This window comes from Tetrao urogallus (genome assembly GCF_951394365.1).
Source record: "Tetrao urogallus genome assembly, chromosome: 6".
Taxonomy (NCBI): Eukaryota; Metazoa; Chordata; class Aves; order Galliformes; family Phasianidae; genus Tetrao; species Tetrao urogallus.
The window spans coordinates 48,554,922-48,576,090 of record NC_136819.1 but is presented as its reverse complement, the minus strand read 5'-3'; the positions used below and the strand labels follow the sequence as shown (position 1 = coordinate 48,576,090).

Below are 21,169 nucleotides of genomic sequence, written 5' to 3'. Positions count from 1 at the left end.
ACTAAGTAAATGTTTAGGATATCGCTACTGTTTGTCTTCCAGCAGAATTTGCCTTCTGCTGCTTAAAATAGTCTTCTCTTACTAGAAAATGTATCTTAAGAAGTTTGTCCTATTCATCTGTTCTTTTGAAATAAAGCTGCAGAATTCAACTCCACATGCATATATTGTAACCTGGCATCCTAAGGAAACAAACCTATTTGTTCTCCTTTAAAGGATACATCAACAGGCATAATTTTTGCAAACACAATACAGAGTGGTGACATAAGTAAGAGTTTGAGATCATCGATTATGTTTAACAGTGTTTCTTATTATCATCTTGATAAAGGAAATTAATTTTTCCTGACATTTCTTACTGTCATTAAAATTCTTATTTACCAGTAAAGCTTTGTGATTCAACATTTGATCACAAGGAACATTTCTACACAACTTTGTGTTGTGGCAGTCAGGTGTAAGTTTTTTAAGAGCTGGAGAATTCAGACTGGAATGGCTTTTACAAAGAACAAGATAAACAGAATTTATTCTTCTTAAAATGAGAATACACTGAAGTGTAATATAAAATTCAGAGTAGTTTATAATAAATTTTCACTATTAACTTCAATCTTTTCTTACCTTTCCCCCAAATCAAAATGTTTCCACTCGAGTCTCCTGTAATAGTATCACCATTTTCAGAAAAGGTCACACACAGGACAAACTTTGGCTTCTCTTGTTTCTGTATGGTTATGAAAAATACACACTCACAGCACCACACAACCCGTTCATCTTAACTGTATGCATTTGAGTCATTTAGTTTAGTCTTATATAATTCTACTATTAATCAGATGGAGTTAAGAACATTCCTACAGTCTAAACAGTCAATATGAGCAAAGACATCACTTGAGGATGGAGTCCTAAAATGACACCGTTCAGCTACAAGTTATGGATGCATCCAGTGAGGTTGCCTGAACCAAGACCTGGAATGTTCAAATATGAACAGAATTACTTCCATATCTCAAACTCTTAAAGCATTTAGAAATGGCCAAAGATGAATGCAAGCTTTGTTACGAGTATTTTTAACAACAAGTATTATGAGAATGTTTGGCTGCAATATAAAGCTTAAGAAATCATCTCTTGAAAGAATCCTAAGGTTTGATAACAGAAATTTTGTTTTGAGACCCTGAATTTAAAGTGCTGGCAGCAACAAATAGCAAAAAATGTATAAGAGGACAAATTTTACAAGCTAATAATGTTTCAAGATATTATTTACAAAGTTTATTGACTGCTAGTTTGCATGGTCATACATAGCTAAACAGCTGTGGGGTTGTTTTTTTTTTTTTTTTTTTTTTTTTTTTTTTTTTTTTTTTACTATACTTGCAATTAACAACTCCACAAGCAGTTAACTGGGCCCTACTGTAGTTACCTACAGTCACTGCAAACATTGCTCCTTTGTGCATGCCACTGCTGTGAAGCTTAGTCTGTATTTAAGAACAAAGCCTTATCAAGACCTTGAAATGAAAATATTTATCAAATAGCATCCAGCTCAATCTAGATTTTATTACGTATACCTACGTATCTGAGCAGAACAGAAGTAAATCAGAAGATATTCACAGAATTTATAACTGCACTAGGAGGGAGATTGTCTTCCCTCCATTCAAATAATTTAAAAAATAATTAAAAAAGACATCTCTATTTCTCTTTTAACTTGAGGTAAGCATAAGGAGTTTTAAAGTAATCTTATTTTACAGGTACTATTTTATTTTTAGGTACTATAAAGAATATATGAAAAGGAATACAACTGCATTTCTAAATTTCGTTGTAATGACAATCCATGCAAACATCCAGTGGGCAAAGAAATTATTTCAGCACTTACCAGCCCTGAAAAGAAGCTCAAGCTGCTTTTACATTGCACTCCAAAGACTTATTCATCATAACTGATGATAACACAAGTGCAGTCTAAAGTTCTATAAAGTTTCAAGTTTAATCATGATCATACTGCTTTGATTTCTTCAAACCTTACCTCCATATGATTGTACAATTAGTATAAACACAATTAAATAAATTGTACCTCAAATAATCCTTGCTTTTTAATAAGGGAATTCCCTTCTAGTGTCCAAAAATAAAGATGTGATTTTCCACAAGTAACTATTATATTTGTATCAGTAGGGTGAAAATCTGCAGCAAATACAGCCTCATTAGAGCACTTGAAAGGAAAAAGAAAAACAGCGTATCAAAATTTAAAACTCAAAAAAAAACAAAGATGTAATTATTCTCTAGTTAGATAAATTGATCAACTCCTCGTACAAGAAAAATTTTTAAGCCTCTTATTTGTCAGAGTAGATTAAGGTGTTTTAATAGAATATTCTGAAGAAAGACAGCCAAAAGACATTGTGTTTTTAAGTTAGTATCTAAGGTTATCCTTCAAAACTATGTCAGCTAGTGCATAGCTCTTTATAAAACTTAGTTTAAGATGTTTCTTTTTGGCACTTTGTCCTCTCATCGAGGCATAGGCCTTTCTACTAAATTCAAGATTGAACAAAGCATTTTTATTTTTATTTTTAATAAAAAAGCTATTTGGGAAATCAATAGTGAAAAGAAGCATTCCCTTTCCTCATGTTCTTTGATTTTATAAAATGGAAAGTGCTAAAAAGGCACAACGTCTTTATAAAAGACATTTTATGATAAAAAAAATTCTGATCTACACTTAAGAACTTGGTACAAATATCTTATAGCAACACCTTCACATCTGCCAGCTTTTCTTCCTTCTGCCAGTCCCACACAGAAAGCACGTGGTCATTTGAGTCATCCACTGAGCAAAGGCTGCTTCCTCCATTCTGTTGCAAAACATGGAAAACATCAACGTAGCAACCAATAAACATTAGAAACATATAGGAAAACATTCAAAATAATTAAATACATATAGATGAATATGACTTATTTACCAGTTTGCTGCAATTCTAATTATCCTAAAGAACTTCCTGAAATGTAATTATTCACTGGACTTTTAAAAGGGATCTAGAAGAGGAACACTTGCAAAGTGCAGAAAATCAGTTTTCATAAGGAATGAGGTGTCTCTTTTTAAAAATTCAGTGACAGATCTTCCCAAAGCAAACTACACATCATCATCTGCACCTTTGATGTTTTTCCTGATGATTATACTGAGTTTGTTTCTTGGCCAATTACTTCTTACCAGATCTGCTGTGGATACAGGGAATGATTTTACTCATTATATATGAATAATGGATCAAAATTAGGGAACAAAATAGAAAATAAATGACTTATTTCTGACAGACATCTTTTTCATAATTAGGTCTTCTGTCAGCCTTTCTAATCTTAACAGCCCTAATCAGTTTAGCCTTTCTTCATGTACCAGATTAGCTAGATCTTCTCCACACCCATTTTTCTTGATTACTTGATGAAGATCCAACTGATACTCAGCGTAACTGAGGGGAGATGATGACATCACAGGTCTCAGTAGTAACAATTGTATAACCACTGACATCTTTTTCCAAGTGGCAGCTATACAGAAAGGTAGCGTTCAGACCATTTTTTCTTATCTTGAGGGATTAATTCCTAGTTTTCTGGCTATAGTAGAATAAATAATCAAGAGATATTTGAATAGGTTGGAAAGCAGTAAGACGTGCATATTTATCGCATTGTTGGTGGTATTAACCACACTAGCTTTGACTGCACCTGAGCTTGCTGGAACAGAACAAGCCTATGGTTACACAAGCATTCCTTTGGCAGCAATTCTGAGAGTTTTGTATCTGCCACGCATAGCACAGCCACTTGTTGCTGCCAGCACAAAAGTTTGGGCTATCAACAGAGCTGTTCCCTGTTTAGGGAACAGATTGGTTTTGGAGGAAAAAGAACGAAAGAGGCCCAAACAAACTACTTCATTTTGTATCATAAAAGTTTGCTTGGTTGCTTTTGTGATGGATTAGCTCCCTAGTACGTATCTCAGACACTGCTACAGAAATAATTGTGCCAACACAAACCAAAAGGAGACAGACAGGAATTAGCAGCCTGAAGACAGGGCTGTCTGAAATGAGAAAAGCAACACTGCTATAGAATGGGAAGTAATGCTTGAAACAATGCTATGACTGTGAAATCACAGCATAAACACATTAAACACTCACTTTCTTGTGACATCTGCCAATAACAATACTCTACTATAAAGCAAACATTATCCTCCAAAGCTGATCTTGATCTGCATTCTTTCACCTTCAGCTCTCCCAATTTACTCCACACTCTAATTCCTATAAAATATTGCCACCAATAAGTTTCATGTACTTGTGGAAACTTTCACTGATGTACATTTTGCCTATGAAATACATAATTTAATCCTCTCTTTTTCTGAAATGTCAATGAGACAATGAGACAATTGGACAGCAATATATACACTCTTTTCTAAACTTGTGTGACAGTTTACAAACTCATGTTTTCATACAGGACTTAGATACCACGTATGTCATCTTTTTTTTCACCTTGGTGGACAAGAATTTAAAGTATGTTGCCATGAGGCTAACCACTTGATTACAACTCTTTAATGCCCTTTACCATATGCCTTTGCTGCTTTCAAGTGAAAGATTTTGCCTCTCCCATGGTACTCCCACTTTCTAAGTCCACAATCTGAGGCACAGGCCAATATAAAGGTCTTTCATTAGTCTTTCTGGGAGAAAAAACAACACTAAGAAAGTAACTTAATTTTATTTAACAGAGGGAGAATCTCAATTAGATGATTAAAGAAAAAACATAAGTTCTTCTACAAACATCTGTCCCTGAAGAAATTGACTCCATGTTAGGGTATGCACAAGGTAGACCTCTAAGACTGCTGAAATACTGCTAACTTTAATAATGGCAGAAATTGCTGGAAACAACTGTAAGCTCTCTTCCTCTAAATAAGCAGCTTAAGAAAAGAGACTAAAAGAAAGTTTGGACATCGGTTTTGCTAAGGAAGCTAAAATTTGCAAGGCTCCATAGACCTGTTTAGCAAACATTCTCAATATGAATATTGTTTTACTCTACTTACAGATTTAGAAAAAGCAATGCAAGTGACAGCTCGGTCAAAAAAACCCATTCCAATGACATGCAGCGTGTTCAGAGTTACAGAATCCCAAACACGTACGTGTGGTGGTAATTGCTGTAAAAATAGACACAGACATAACTGTTGAAACAATTTTGGACAAAAACATTGGGATTAAAAATAAAATTGTGAGTGCATCCAAAAAACATTTTAATACAAGTTATGAAAGCTACTGGAACTTGTCTAGAGTTGACCACATACACTGTAAATTATTTGCTCATTACTATGCCTAGAGCCAATATCTAGGATTGACCATCCAGAGAGTACAGCATGTCAAATCTCATCCATCTCTGCTAGATCACAGAAGTTAATGAAGAATATTCAAGTGTCTGTAAAGGGAAAACTTGTTGATAGCATTGCAACACAGGACCTACTAGCAGGTCCAGGATCATCAAACATAATAATTCATATCATAGAATGGCTTAGGCTGGAAAGGACCTTGAAGATCATCAAGCTCCAACCCCTGTGACATGAGCAGGGTTTTGTCAACCACTAGATCAATCTACATCAAAGAGCAAGTGCAAAAAGGTTAAGAAATTCCAAACTAATTAATGCCAATGTCATAAAAATAGCCATAGGAGAGAATTATATATTTGGGATCGTTCTTCACAATTATAATTACTAAGTTGTTTGCTTGTTTTTCTTCCTACTAACCAAATTAATGTACCTATAATGGCCCAAGAACACCTGCTCATCCATGAAAACTATGCGCTTCCCTCCCCCCAGTTGCAGACATCGGTAACACAGAAGGAGCCCCAATGCATACACAATGACTAGAAGAAAATGTATCCCAAAGCCACTAGAGGGCAACCCCTGTAAGCACACACTGAGTAAGTTTCATCTTCAAAACAGCTAGCAATTTAACACAGAACCTTTTTTTTGCCCTCCTCTTAATGAAAAAGGAAAAAAGCTATATTTAATTCTGTGGGTTTTTCTTATAGAAATGACTTTTACATAGGATTACCCATATACATCAAAATTTTAGATTTTATTTCACAAATACAGTCATAAACATAAGCATCTATGAAGTTCAAAAACAGAAATACCAGAGATTTCTCCAACACACAACAGAAATGAAGCCAAGTGAGTAACAGAATATTGCATTTAGATAATTTAGATAATATTATATTTAGATAAATATCATAGTGGGTGTTGTTTTTCTCGGTTACTTAAATCCTCAATATAAGCATGATTTTTAAAACTTCCCTTACAATTCCTCTTTGATGTCTGTCAAAAACTTTGCTGCACTATGAATCAGCTGCATATTACAAAGAAACTTTTTATTCACCCTTTTCCTACCTCCGCTTGTATTCATTCATTCTCATTTTGTCTTAGGTCTTAAAAGCAAGGATAAGTAACAAATTGAATAATTTTATAGCTTGTAAGTGAGCTTCACAGTAGAGACAATAATAAGGAAATCATTTTCGTCTTGATAATGAAAATTTTTTCCCTAGGAAAAAGGTGTCCATTTTATTTATACTTTGTCTTGGTAGCTGTGGTCAGGAATGAAGTGCTATAATGTTCAATGAAATCCCTCCTGCTTCTCTTCTTTTTCCCCACTTCCGTCTTCATTCTCAGGTTTCCCTTGTATCCTTTTCTATCTCTTTTAGAGACCAGCTCCCAAATTTCCTTTCTCTGTATAAGTAATGGAACCAGAAATAACTGACTGATCTTGATAATGCAATAGAATTAAACTTGATATTGTGCAAGAGGCATTCTCAAATTAAATTTTAATTCTGTTCAACTCCACCATTTAAAACCAGTACAAATGCAACACGAAAAGAATATAACATGTATCTTCTCAGTTGTACATACTTGCGAAATAAACACAGTGGTATGTCAACAAAGGGGTTACTCACTTTTCCATCCTTGGATGTACCTGCAACTTGACCTGTTGCAATAGTGATCTTGTCAGGATGGACAGCCAGGCTGAAAAGGGAAGTGAAACAGCCATTAAATCCATTTATTATACATTAAATCAAATTTTTACCAGACACTGAAGCGAAAAGCCTTATTTTAGTTAGACAAACATATATATCAACATTTTAAAAGCATAAAACCAGAACTGGCTAAATTATTTTTATGCTTATTATTAAAAATATGATGGTCTGGTCAGTAAGGTAAGCACATTCTAGAGACAGTCCTTCAGATCAAACACTTACTCAAACATACAACAAATCGCTTAACGGAATGTGTTGACCAGATATTCAGCAGCTCTTATGGGGTGACACCAAATTCTTCTTCAAAAGGTTAGGAAAAAAGAAAAAAAGTCCTGTAGTTACTGAGAGATAGTAATGCTGAAATTAAGAATCAGACTGTTTTCTAAAATTAAAATTGTTAACACTGTACTCAGCGAAGAAACTCTCTAAGAAAAAGCAGTCTGTACTAAATTCTGTACTAAAGCACAGCCTAGAGGGAAGAGCAGAGTCCACTTGCACCTAAATTTTTATCTTAACTCTTTTTTCACTTCAGCTGCTCTGCATACCGTTCTACACATGAAATACCCTGAGAAATGAATGGTGACAATAATTCATCCAGCTTTTTAACAGAGAACTGTATCCCTCTTTCTCATAAAGAAGAAAGATTTGAAACTTCTGAAGAGTTAGAAAAATTAAAAAATGAGATGGAACAAGTCCAAGTTAAAATCTCCTTGTAAAACTGTTCGATTATACAAATAATTCAGTTTTATGAAACACACAACACAGATTTGATTATCAGGTCTATTTTGGGGATTCATGGATAACAGCTGTTTCATAAAGTTAAATTTAAAGAAGGGATGTCAAGCTCAGTTCATACATTAAGGCTCATCAGATAATCTGGGTGCTCTTTCTCAGCAATTAGATGAATACAGTCAAGATAAACCATGTATTTACATGCCAATTCAATGATATTGGTATTTCCTGATATCTAGCACCCGTAAGCTTGAAAACAGAAATCACTGAAGCCCAAGCTGGCATGCCTGCATGGCAGACAGACCGGATAGCTCTGAAGCAGTGCATAGGATATCTGCCATGGTACAGACATGCTCAAAAACTGCTGAGGAAAATAGGAAAGAACGTATATGAAGATTAATAATTCTATCCTACTTGAAAAAGGAAGCAAGGGGAACCTAAATTAGTCAATAATTAATTAGTCCAAAAACAGAGCAATTAAAATTAGATTTATGATCAGATTTCTTCATGTTTGTATTTTTGATGCAAAAAGAGCAAGTTACAGCAAATAAGTTTTCTCAAGTAAATACACCTTTATAATGGGTGCCAGTCCTTTACGTTATTGTCCAAGTACACTGTTAGGCATACAGAACCAACATATGCCTGACTTGAGAGGTTACATCATTTGAATTTTCAAAACTACCTTAACAGATAATGAAGTATTACAGGATAGATATTGTTTTGAGAGAAAAGAAATCTGAAGTGTAATAGGTAACTCACCACTTCACGTCATCATTATGACCAGTGTAATGTCTCTGAAGTTGTTCTTCAACGTTGAATAACACGACTACAGATGCGATGAAATACACAGTTTCACCCGTTGGAAGAAGATACAGGTTACTGCGACAGTCCCGGCCCCGATATCCATAGCTAGCATGTTTGTCAAGCTGCAGTAACGTTATTTATGAATTAAGAATGTTAAAAATAAGGAAAAATGAAACAAAATTCCTGATAGTTGGCCTCTCCTCGCTTGAGCACAGCTTTATCACTTAAAAACCTCCAGAACAGTAGAGAGAGCCAAAGCATTTCATTGCTCGAGTTTGAAAATCTACATATCACACAAAAAAAAATACACAGTAGAAAAGACAAAGGCAGCATTTTGTAGCCATAGCACCCCTTCAGCATCCTCCAAAATTTTCTAAATGCGAGACTAAGACAGCACAGCAATTCCAATGCTGTCCCAAGTGTGTTTACCGTTTATACGGGTTGACAAAATAAAAACTTGGACTTGATGGAAACACTGGTAAGCCATTCAGTACATCTCCCTGCATTACATTAGGGGGGACTGCATTATCCTTTGTTCAGGTTGATTGATTTCATTATCCTGGTCATTACCAACCAGATGGATAAAAAAAACATAGAACAGTTACATCATACATTCTGATTTATTTTTGTAGCATTTAAAAGGCAGCGGCCCAGATTCTGATGCTCATCATATCAGCACTAATTTAAAATTAATTCAATAAACTAACTGGAATTAATCCAGAAATAATCTCATTTAGACTGAATGTGAATTCAGTCAAATTACGTAGTTTTATTTTTATGAAGAGTCATCAGGGACTACAACTATTTTGGCTTTCCCTTTTTATGGTAAAAAAGAGGAACAATATTAGCAGAATCCTGGCAAAACAGAAGAGCACTGTAATTCAATCATTATGGAGAATCTGGCCACAATGGATATATAGAAAGGTACTGCTGAAACCCTCCATCACCTGATACTATAAATATATTTGTGCACTATTCCCTCCACAATCAGTGATAACACAGCCAAACTAAAAGATCCATGTTAGCACAGGACTACAGGATGTAAGGACTACAGTTATTTTACTCCTAAAAACAAAAACAGCTGACTGCTGTTTTCTTATGTTTGTTTTTAATATATGTAATGAACTGCATGCACAAACATTAAAAATATATTTAAAAAAATTAAAAAATACAACATTTAAATTCCCAATTTGGCATTTTTTAGCCAAAGTTCCTTTAAATTTAAGATACTTAAATCTGAAGAAATAAAAATTAACAACAAAAAAAGTAACAAATATTTTTAAGTTACGAAGCACTTATTATCAATTCCTAACATGTCTGTAAAGATAAGATACTACTCTAGATCACAGACATTACTCAATTTGCTTAAACTTATTGTTCTCTGTAAAGCCACAACCAATTGAAGTCAACAACATTCACTGAGTTCAGCAAAACATAATCAAGTTGATAACAAATTAGCAGCTCATGTTAGTGTAAGAAATAGAATTTTTTAAAAAGGTAAAAACATTTTATAGACCTTCATGAGGAAGAAATCACTGTGCCTAGAAAAAGCTATTACATGGAAAAGATTGCATTCTTTAGGAAAAATCTCCTTTCTTTACCATTCTTCCTGTTGGGAACAATGCTGCATTCAACCGCATGACTGCCGTTGTCAAACATTCAATTTCTTTCTAGCCATCCTTTTTCCTCAGATTTAAACTCCTGGGGTTGATCTCTCCTCCTCACAATTTCCCACACTCAGATTTCGTGCCGTCAACTTTGATTTGGTGAGCTGGCACTTCAGCAAATGTTATCTTGACCTTTTCTTTTCTCTTGGCCTGCAGCCTTTGTTTCAGACCTCCCGCTTACCAAACGAGCTGCTCTCAATCTGCAAATTGCTGCCCTCTCCCTGATCTACCCAGTGCTGATGTCCTGCTTGGCACTGCCACCTCTGCTCCAGCCCTCCCGCACACTTTATCATTCAGCATTTCTATTTCTTCACATCTGACTGTATCTGAATCTGTAGTTGTTGTCTTTTTTTTCCCCCTTTTTGCCTTTCTCCTCAAATTATCTTAAAACGTGAGCAGGAGTGTATCTTTTCTCCATTACAGTCTCTAAATCAAGCATTATTTTATTCCCTAGTCTGTTCCTCTTTGAGTCCTGTAGACACCTAGTCATTGACGTAACTTTGAAGCATGGAAGGCATTATTGGGCTTAACTGTACAGAAAAAATCTGAAAAAAACAGCATAATACTTTTTCTCCTCCATAACCACTTAGGGTTAGTTGGAGCACTTCATACCCTTCCTATTTCTAAATTCATACCTTTTCTATTAATACTAAACATTAATGTGGGATTATGCTGGATATACAGATACACAGCTGGGAGGACATGTGAATATTCAAACAACAACAACAGTCCATCCAGGAAATAGTCATTTAGGTAAGCTTAGGTGAGAAATTAATGAGACTGAAACCGTGACTCTAATTATCATTTGTTGCAAGTCTGTAATATTAGCATCAGCTTCCCTGTATACAGTGCTAAGGGCAGTCTACTTTGATTTTGGTTTTTGTGGGATTTGTTTGCTTCTTATCACTCCCCATGTCATTCTTTTGCCCCTTCCTTAAGGGGGAGACTGTGCAAACTTAAAAAGACATCATTCGGTTGTTTTGATATACGTACAATGATTCAATGGCAGAACGCTGCAAGCAGAATTTATTACTCTATTATCAACTATTTTATTAATCTGTGGTGCCCAGATATTTTTGGTTTTTAATTGACCCTCAGTTATTTCTGTATGCATTATCTATGCAGTTCCAGCAGAGTTGGGTAGGACCCACAAAAGCTCAGCTGCAAAAGGAATAGCAAGAATGGTTACTAAATCTGTCATTAATCTCCAGTGAATACAATGGGACTCTTGGAGATTCTGTGTGCAATCTGAAACCACATGGAGTTCTATTTATACAACTTAGAAAAAGAATATTTGCAGCTTTTCTTTTTTTTTATGAAGACAAAGCAACATCCTATTTGTACTGCTCAGGACCAAAAAAGTCTTTTCTTAAAATAGAGGTCCTTACAAAGGCTTAATCTCTCTAAAGGTAGTGGATCTTACAAACAGATGTTTGTGATTATATTTTATCATAAATCACCTATTTTTTTTAATACACAAATGTAATTTTGTTTTTTTCTAAGGGTAGACGTTTCTTATTACTAACAAAACTGAAAGGTGACAATTTCCCTATGTGATGAAACACCAGATTTTTTTTCCAAGTCAGAATTCTGTAATTGTATCCACTTAGAGATATCAGTGGAAAATTCTGGTCATTTGACATTTACGCTGCTTAAGCACAGCTGAAATCTAAATGCAAGTATTATTTTATTTGATATCTTGTGGACTTTATTGCTGGCTCCTAGCAATTGCAAGACACTGTTCAGTTCTAGTATTATCCAAATACTGCAGCTGTCCTTGTAAGAAGTTGCTGTAACAAATGGTGCACTTTTTATACAAGACAGTTCAAAATGATAAATTATTGCTGAGAGTCAGCAAAAATATACCTTAGATTGTTTTATGCATACCATAATTAATAATCACTGTTCGCTACAGTCATACAGCATGCCTACTTTAATCTTCAGCTCATTAGCATACTTCAAACTCAACCTTCAGGCAAAGTTTAAGCAAAGTCTTCAGCTGCCACCCTGTAATTCACTGAGTGCAGAACAGCAGGCCTTGAGAAATGAGCACCTATTCAAATGGAACGTCACCTTGCACTTCACTAATGAAGCATACCTCATTAAAGAAGATCTTACATTTGCTATATTCAGCTCTAAAATTTATTTAAAACACATCATAAAGAAATCATTGACTTAAAGTAGTTCTCCAACACAGAAAGGATACACCCATTCCAGTTTAAGCCTCTTGGCTGGTAGTTCTACTTTTGCTTCCAAATTGTAAGATTCCACTTGCTCTTTGGGCATGTACATGGTAACAGGACGTCCACGAAGAAACATTTTTACATATCCTTCCTCTACAAAAGGTCAGAAATGTTTAGAGTTACACCAAAAAAAACATCAGTGGAGAACTCCAGTGCTCCTCAATCCCTTCCCACTTAATACTTTGGTGCGTTACAATTACAGGATGACATGCAATCACAAACATATAAAATAAGCAGCTTTCTTTTCCCCTAAATCATGTTTACTATACAGGATTATTATTATTATATATTTTTTTTAAAGTAAAGTCCCTTTTTCCTCTAAATATTTTGAAAAGAATTAGAATTAAACAATGTCATGAAGAACTAAAAAAAGGTCTAAGGACTGCAATTAAAGAAAATTACATATTACATTTTTTTTTTAAATGTTTCAAAAGGGGAAAACGTCAAAGATTACAATTAACACAGAAACGTCACTTAAAATTAATTTTATTTTTTAATCAATATTTACAATGGAGCATCAGCATCTGAAGTATTTTCCAACACTCAGTCGCATTCTTTGCATATCAGTGTAAAGACACGCTTTACACTTGATACAGTGTTAGAGATACATTTGAAATAAGGAACATGAACAGTTAGTAAAAGAAATCATGCTGATGTACATGCAAGAAAAGATGTTTTAAGAATCACTAAACATTGAGAAGGAGTGACAACACTGAAAGCACATTATAGAAAGGAAAATGACAGAGGAGAGAAGCTACAAAAACTGAATTGGCTGACAAGTAAACAATTTCTAAAAGAAAATACTAAAAATAATTTGTTGAATTCAGAAGAAATATTTTTGGGGAGGAGAAGGAGGGATTAATAACAGATCTGGAAGTACTGACTTGGGGACTTCATGGGGCTTATAAAACTAGGAGATCTGGCAAATGCCATGAAGGTCTGACTAGGACTTTTGGGAACAGGCAAGGCCAAAGTGGGTGTCCTGTGAACTTCTGGTGAAGTTTGTCCACATTCAGAACGTGCTGGCTCTTGCTGCTCCATCGGCAGATCAAGGAATTCAGCCTTGTTCTCATGCGAATCAAGCAGTTTTGGAGTCAGTGACATCTGTAGAGTTACTAGACAGAATAATCGTGGGCACAGAGGAAGTGGAAGGGCAAAAGTAACAAAATCATGTAAATAGAAAAAAAATTAACACTTTAGGACTCTTAAAATTACGCTATGAATTGCTAAGTATCATTACAAGTATACTATGTTTTAGTTTGAAAATTAAGGCTTTATTTTAATTGGAAATGCATACATCAGAAATTTCGATTAAATGAATAAAAATTATAGGTTGAACAAAGTAATCTTATAGCTATGTTATATTACCTACATACATGTGTATTTTGCTTTTAGGCCGATTCATTTGGGAGAGATCACAGTAAAGTTACAGCTAGGGCTCTCTAAAATCCCCTAGTGTATAGAGTTCACAGATATAATGAAAACAACGACATATAATGAGAACAACAAAACAATATTAAAACAAAACACCAAAACAAGAGAATAATAAAAGTGACAGATGGCTGGAGTTCATGAAGCCTGTTAAGAAGTGCCAGAATACTGGAATTGATATTAAAAATCTACTCTGATAGATCTGTATGGGAAAATAAAGAGGATAGAGCATTAAATAGCAGAGCATTACAGCACTATTTGTATGCGCATGCAGCATCTATTTAATGAGCTTCAAACACAAGCCAATGCTACTGATACTAGTGCACTGGAATTTAATAGATTTTCAGCAGTGACAAGTCTGGATTGTGCTTATCAAAGGCTGTGAATGGATGATAGTTTAATTCATCGAGCTGATTTTCTCACTTAAAACATCACGGGACTCACAAAACTTGCATTTAAGCATCTACAGTGGAACTGTCCGCATTTGACCTGGTCATTCAAAACTGCTTTTTAGAGTAAATAGGAAGAAGCAGGTACTTTTAGAAGAATTAATCACACTTTAAAGCATGCGTCCAAGGCCAAAGTATATATATTAAGTCTCTAGCATGCCTCTCTTTCTCTAACTGTAAACAGGAATTTAGGATGACTAGGCAAGGCACAGAACTATATTTTTATTTAGAAGTTTTGCTAACGTTAATTTTACAGGTACTGATTTTTGTTAGTAATACAAGCGCATTATCTACTTAGTCCCCTTCTATTTTTCTTAACTAAATCTTTAAGACAGCTCAGCTCTGTATGCAAAGATAGTTGTAAAGACAGACAATAAAACTACAAAGACAGATCAGTGGTGAAACTTCTAAACAAATGTATCTTTTACATCTGCAATATTGTTAATTTAGAACTGCTGTTGAAAATAACTATAAAAATTAATAGCTATTGAATCAAAATTAGAAGACGTGAATGCTAGTACGATCAGCGAAGATGATCACTACTGATTGCATAAAACTGTATGACTACACAGAAGTAGAAACCCTGTAAAAGACTTTGCCTTGGGAATAAGCATTTTTTAAATGAAATTTTACATTTGTTGCAAAGGTGAAAGATGCTGATTAGTGGAAAAACCGTTAGGAATAAGCTATCTCTAAAAGCAAGACAAATCTGTGATTGTATCACAGACATAAACATGCATCCAAAATGTGCATATTTACACTGCAATTTAGCTGCAACTTTAGAAAACACTATGGCATGTTTACCAAATATAACTCCGCATTATGACATTGAGCAAAAAGCACTGAGAAATTAGTTGGAGGCCTAAATCTGCTTACTTAGCATTCAGAAAAATCTAACTAAGTTCTACTCAATATGAAAAAGCAAAGGGAAAAAAAACAAGGCTTCTATCATTGTGTTAGACTACCAGCAAAACAGCCAGAGAGGCAAATCTATATGAATTTCAGCAAAAGTGCAGAACACCATTTCAAACACAGTGAACATCCACATGTTGCCATATAGCTCTCTCAACATATTTTTTTCTATTTCAAATTCTTCTGAAAAATCCGTGACTCAATTATAACCCATTACTATTTTTACAGTGCACCTGCAGGTTATAATTCAGTAGATTGTATAATGGATGGAATAATATTTTTGTTCTACTCAAAAGAACCAGAAAAGTTTTAACGCTGCAAAATGCATGCAAGTAACAAAACTGCAGTTTATACATAAAGCTTTTATCACGCTGGCACCATTTTGCTTCGAGAGCTATGAGGTTTTGGAAGTGAAGCCTACCTTTGCAGTGTGTCACACGGCGCTTCCCTTGTGGTTACAGAGACAGAGACAGAAGGGCTAGATAAAGATGTGTTCCAGTATAACAGCCTCACTATACACCTGCTCTACGGGCTGTCCAGGGGCACTCTGCTGGAAGCTACCTTGCTTCCTGACAAAACCATTACAGACAAACGTCTCCTTTCTTTCACTTAGAAGCACTGTTCAGTCCCTTTCTCTTTCAAAAGTATTTAAGCTTTACTATGCAACTACATGCTAACAGTAACTAAAATATCGGGTATAACATTCTTAGAAATAATAATTTCAGTAAGAATTTTGCCCAGGAGGGCAAAGGAGGATAGAAACAGTATAATGTGTTTAGTTACCAACATTTATCTAGGGAAGCGCTACAACAAAAACTATTCCAAACACCTTTCCTTCTCTTGTACCACGTAAGCAACGCTATGCAAGAACTGCAAACTCTGTGTGAATCCTCAAGACTTCTTTTTCTGAAACAATGTTTTCAGGAAAGGAATGTAGATAGTATTGTCACAATGTATTTAAATACTCAATTCTACATATTTCCAAGTTCAAAACCAGTTAACATACTAACTCTTGAAGAATGGCATAAGAGCTTTGTTGGATGCTGATCGTTCCATTCGGTAAACTAGGGATTTTCTTGTTCAGCTTAATGTAAGCTTACTGTTACACAACTATAAACAACAAGAATATGAAAAAAAAAAATTGATAAATGAGCCATTTTCTCCATTACTTATTCTATTGTAGTGAAGGATTTATTTTAAACCTGTGTTTTTCCAGGACAAATATTACTTAGACATCGTATTCAGTTTCTTATCTTCATCAAGGACAAGGACTGGCTCTTGCAATCTCGTAATAAAGATAATACACAAGGAAAAAAAAAATATGACTTAAATTCTAGATCTCCAAAACCATAGCTTCAATACACCTTCATTTGTAATCTGACAAATTGTATTACAAGGCATTGGGATAGATATGGAATTCTTTAAAGGGAGCAATCAAGTACAGCTTGACTAAATTAATGCATCGTAACTGTAATGTAGTAATACTTCAATTAACAGAACTTTAATATTGCTCCAAAATGAAGACACATTTGAGGTAAGAAGACATTGCCTTTTTCTTCTTTGTCTTCTTACAAAGAATCCAAATTAAATAAACCTGCTAGGCCAATAAAAAGTAGAGCAAAACTGCTCTTTTTTTTCTTTTTAAACTACATCTATATACATTATTGATATACCCAATAAGTGTCATGCTTAGAATCCCAACACCAGTTCCTGAATATTCACAAATAAAATTATCACAATTTTTAAATGTTTTAAAATGCTAAAAAGTTCCTACCTGCACTGAACATTGGCTCCTTGGGTTTGCTGCAAAAATAATGAAGAAATTTCTATTTTAAAAAGCCCATGCAAAGTATCCACACATAAAGCTGTTGAGGCAATATAAAATTAAATATATTTCTATATAAGTAATGATAGAATTCAATTATTTACAGTGTAAATCTCAAAGCAGACAAAATTATAAACAGAGTTCATGATGGTTCCTTAATGACAAATATCAACACTTTTTTGTTTTGTTTTGTTTTTAAACATTTCTTTTTGTATTCTTACAAATACAGATTTTCTACTATTACCAGATCCTCCCCTCCTGCAGCATTAGTAGGAGAACATGGAAATTGGCCTAGAGCATATGCCTCAAGTTTTGGTTTGCAGTCAGATAAATTTATCATCCTAAAAAGACCTACAGATATCATTAAAACTTAGGAATATATTCTTAAATACAACATCTCTTTGTATACGCAGAGAGAGCTACAGTACATGTAGCTATTTGCTTCATGACTTTGCTCTCTCTGAACTTAAGGATAAAATAAAACTTGAATGGTGCTTTCCCAAAGAGTTTACATAAAATATGGAACTGCCCAATTGGTTCCTGATGAACTGTGGTATCCAGTAAAACCCAGGAAACACGTATCTATCATTATTAAAGCACCTTCTTTCCCAGTGCACCATGCAGAAGACAAGTTAAATCAGCTTGCCTTTTTGTCTTGAGAAAACTATCTGGGAAAAAGTGAGGGAAAAATACGTAAATACATGTGGATAAGGAAGAGACAGAAAAGATGAGTTGGAAGATAAACTAAACTGGTTGCATACTTGCACAGGATTTTTTCGAAGCAAGATTCCCCCCTCTCTACAAATGAAACTGAAGCCACAACAAACCATCTGAATATTTTTCAACTTCCTTTGATTTGATTCTGCTGTGTTAAAATAATATATTTATCTAATAATCAAACCAACCAACAAATGAATTATTTGGGGCCCACCTGGTACAGCAGCTTCTAATAATACCAGCCTGAATATTAATCATGCAACAAAATTCTTGCACCAATCTGGCCCGCAAAGCCAATCTAAATAAGTACCATGATGTGTTACCATTTTTAACACCAACATTAAATTAAATTCTTATGAGTGAAGATATTTATAGTAAATAAGATCTTTATGAGATGCAGCATTAGTCAGAAATGCTACATTTCTAGAGACAAGACCTCCCAGTTCTGAATTGTCCATGCTGACTTATACAAGTTAATGCAAAGGGCTGATTCATTACAGTAATAAAGCAAGCCATGTGTACTTTCTAATTATAAAAAATCGTAACCAGACAGAACTTTGACTGCTCCTTTTCTTTTTTCATGATCTTGAATCATTTCCTACTTACCTAAATTTTAACAAAGACTTACCTCTTGCTCAGAGTGATAGGGAACTGGGAAACCTCAGCCTACAGTCCTCACTTCCTCATCCTTCATTATTAAAGCTTCTTAAAATACCTTTCTAAAGCAATATGACATTGCATAATGGGCTACAACTGCACGTAGAAGTATGTTGAAAAATAGTAATTTCAATATTGCCTCTTTAGATTTCTGACACGCATTCTGCTTTAAGCCTCATCTAGAGAGCAGAAATAACACGAGAAATGAAAAAGGCTGCGAGTAGTTCAGTAATGCTCTCTTCTTCATTCTTACACACATATAGTTAGCTTTAGGAGGACAGCTTTAGCTCCTGGCGTACAGAATCATGCTTATTTTTCTTCTAGTCCCATGACTCTTGCTCCATGTTCTGCACAGTTGCCTGCCTTCAGCAGCAATTATGAGGAAGACTTTACCCAGACTCTTCCACAGGATAAAGACACTCTTCAATGAGGTAAGAGCTGTGGCTCTGAACATCCACAGGCTGCATGTGATATAAGAAATCAGGCCTTTTATCTCCTGGGAAAACTCTCTAATCACACAATTATTGCTCTAACAGCAACATCAGCCACACTAGCTCCACCTTATGCTATCTAACATGGGCTCCCAATTAGATCCTTAGGAAATTTCATTTAAATAATGCATTCCATACATTATTAACATCACTTGTTTATGGGACCACTATGTAGCTGCTAGAAGTTGTATCTTTTCTTCTTTTAAGTAATCAAGAATTTATTTAATATTCTCATCTGGTTTCTTTAGTAGCTTTCATATAAAACTAATCTCAGATAAATTGCACTTTATGCAGGTATCAAGTAGAGACGGATAGCTTCAAACCAAAACTAGTAGTAATTTCATCTCCTGCATTTAGGCTGTTGCCTATTAGTTCACAAGAGCCTCAGTCAGTCTCCACATTGAGGGAAGATGCCAAAGAGATTTAAATAAGAAGTTTTAGAATCATAGAATATCCCAAGTAGGAAGGGAGCCATAAGCATCGTTGAGTTCAACAAGAAGTTTTGTGCCCTACCATTGTCTCAGCAATCCACTGACTCTCATAAAGGCATTCATGCACAGACAGAACAGGTGAATTACATTATTCTGTAATCTTCATCAACACTGTTTCTCTTGCCACATCTGAGAATCTCAAAACTACTATTAACACCTCTTTGTACATTAGGAACTGTAGCAGGACAGAGATCAGGTGTAATGGCCATGGGCCAATGGCCAAAATCTGTCTAGGAAATACGGGAAAGAATCAATTGGTCAAAACATTGATCTCACCACAAACAATAAATCACCTATATCTTCAAGACATCCTATTCTGAAACTCTTGGAAAAGACATTTTCCTTTTGTTACTGTCAATACAATACGAGAAGCACCATCAAAATGCACAGAGATGCAAATCACTTTATTCTGCTTCTTTGGATAGTGCCTGCACATAAGTCTATTTCTCCATTTCGCATTCATCTGACTTAAACTGAGACAGTTATTACTCATAAATCAACTAGGTATCATTCCACATGTGTGAGGTGGTGAGCATTCAATATTGCCTTTTTAGATTTCTGACACGCATTCTGCTTTAAGCCTCATCTAGAGAGCAGAAATAATTCAAAAAAAGATCTTTTCAGAAAGAAAAATTCAAAAGAAAGATTTGAAGTCTCCTAAAATACGTATTTTTGACCAACTGGTAGAGGTTTTGTGTTTGTTTGTTTGTTTTTTTTTTTTTTAAACACAAACAAATTCTAATATTTGCTGAATTGAAGAAACAAATTTCACTGTTAGAGCAGAAAGCAAAAAAGAACGAAGATGGCCATTCAAGAAACACTACCTTTCACTGTTCTTTTTACCACTGGATGAGCTGCTGGTGGATCCAGTGCGGTTGCGACTTCCTTTGGAATCTCCATAGCTTTCCCTCCGGCCTCCTGGGGACACACGCTCAGCAGAGCTGGTTCTCTTCACAGTACTAATGAGAAAAAGGGATTAAGCTTAACAGTAGAACTTGTAGAAGTACACACCTAATGACAAACATTCCTGAGAAATGTATCAAATAAAAAGCTGGCCATAAAAATAGCAACATTATTTTTTAATCAGAAAACAACTTGTTAAAGATCTTATGTAACAGTTCTGCTGAGCACCTGTTGCAACAGAGATTAACATACTTTTTTTGGCCCGGTTATAAAAAAAAAAAAAAGGGGCCACACTAACATCAGACATCTGTAACACCTACTTTCCATATCACCTCCCAAATCTTTGAATACCATCCTACACTTTAAAATTCTCTCAAAAAGAAAGGAACTCAAAGAAAGCACATTATACAACACCAGCAGACAACAGAAAACATCAAAAATAGGTCAAAATTTGAGCGCTAGCAAGCTAGCCAGCATCTTCATTCAAAATCAGTTACACTGTGGTTCAAAGTTAGTTTTAACACACTCCAAAGAAAAACTATGAAAATGTAAGCTAGCTCTCCATTCATTCATCAAAAAAACATTCTTCTACACTGCACGTACAAATAGATTACATTCCCTGCCCCTGATAAGGAGTATCTCAGAGGCTTAAGTTTCTACCACTCTTCAACTGTCCCTTTGGCAAAGATGGCTGTAAGGAAGCTCCTGCATGACTTCCAGACAGCCAGCTCTCTCCAACAGAACCACAAGGCACAACAGGAGCAGTATAACAGAGCATACAACATCGGTGACAAACTACTATGGTTTTCCATTAGTTCAAACCACTTTTCTCTAAAGCAATGCTTCCT

At 35.0% G+C, this 21,169-nt stretch overlaps 1 protein-coding gene across 3 annotated transcripts in view; it reads right to left on the bottom strand.

The window, feature by feature from the left end:
- Positions 1–21,169, bottom strand: part of EML1 (EMAP like 1) — a gene marked incomplete at both ends in the record, with an annotated part of 77,478 nt that overhangs the window by 13,976 nt on the left and 42,333 nt on the right. For all 3 annotated transcript variants that reach the window (XM_079536786.1, XM_079536787.1, XM_079536788.1), the window contains 9 exons: positions 610–709; positions 2,042–2,176; positions 2,712–2,807; positions 5,006–5,116; positions 6,919–6,988; positions 8,491–8,640; positions 12,409–12,538; positions 17,012–17,040; positions 20,243–20,377. In XM_079536786.1, the coding sequence (XP_079392912.1) occupies positions 610–709; positions 2,042–2,176; positions 2,712–2,807; positions 5,006–5,116; positions 6,919–6,988; positions 8,491–8,640; positions 12,409–12,538; positions 17,012–17,040; positions 20,243–20,377 (956 nt within the window). The remainder of the gene's footprint in view (positions 1–609; positions 710–2,041; positions 2,177–2,711; positions 2,808–5,005; positions 5,117–6,918; positions 6,989–8,490; positions 8,641–12,408; positions 12,539–17,011; positions 17,041–20,242; positions 20,378–21,169) is intronic.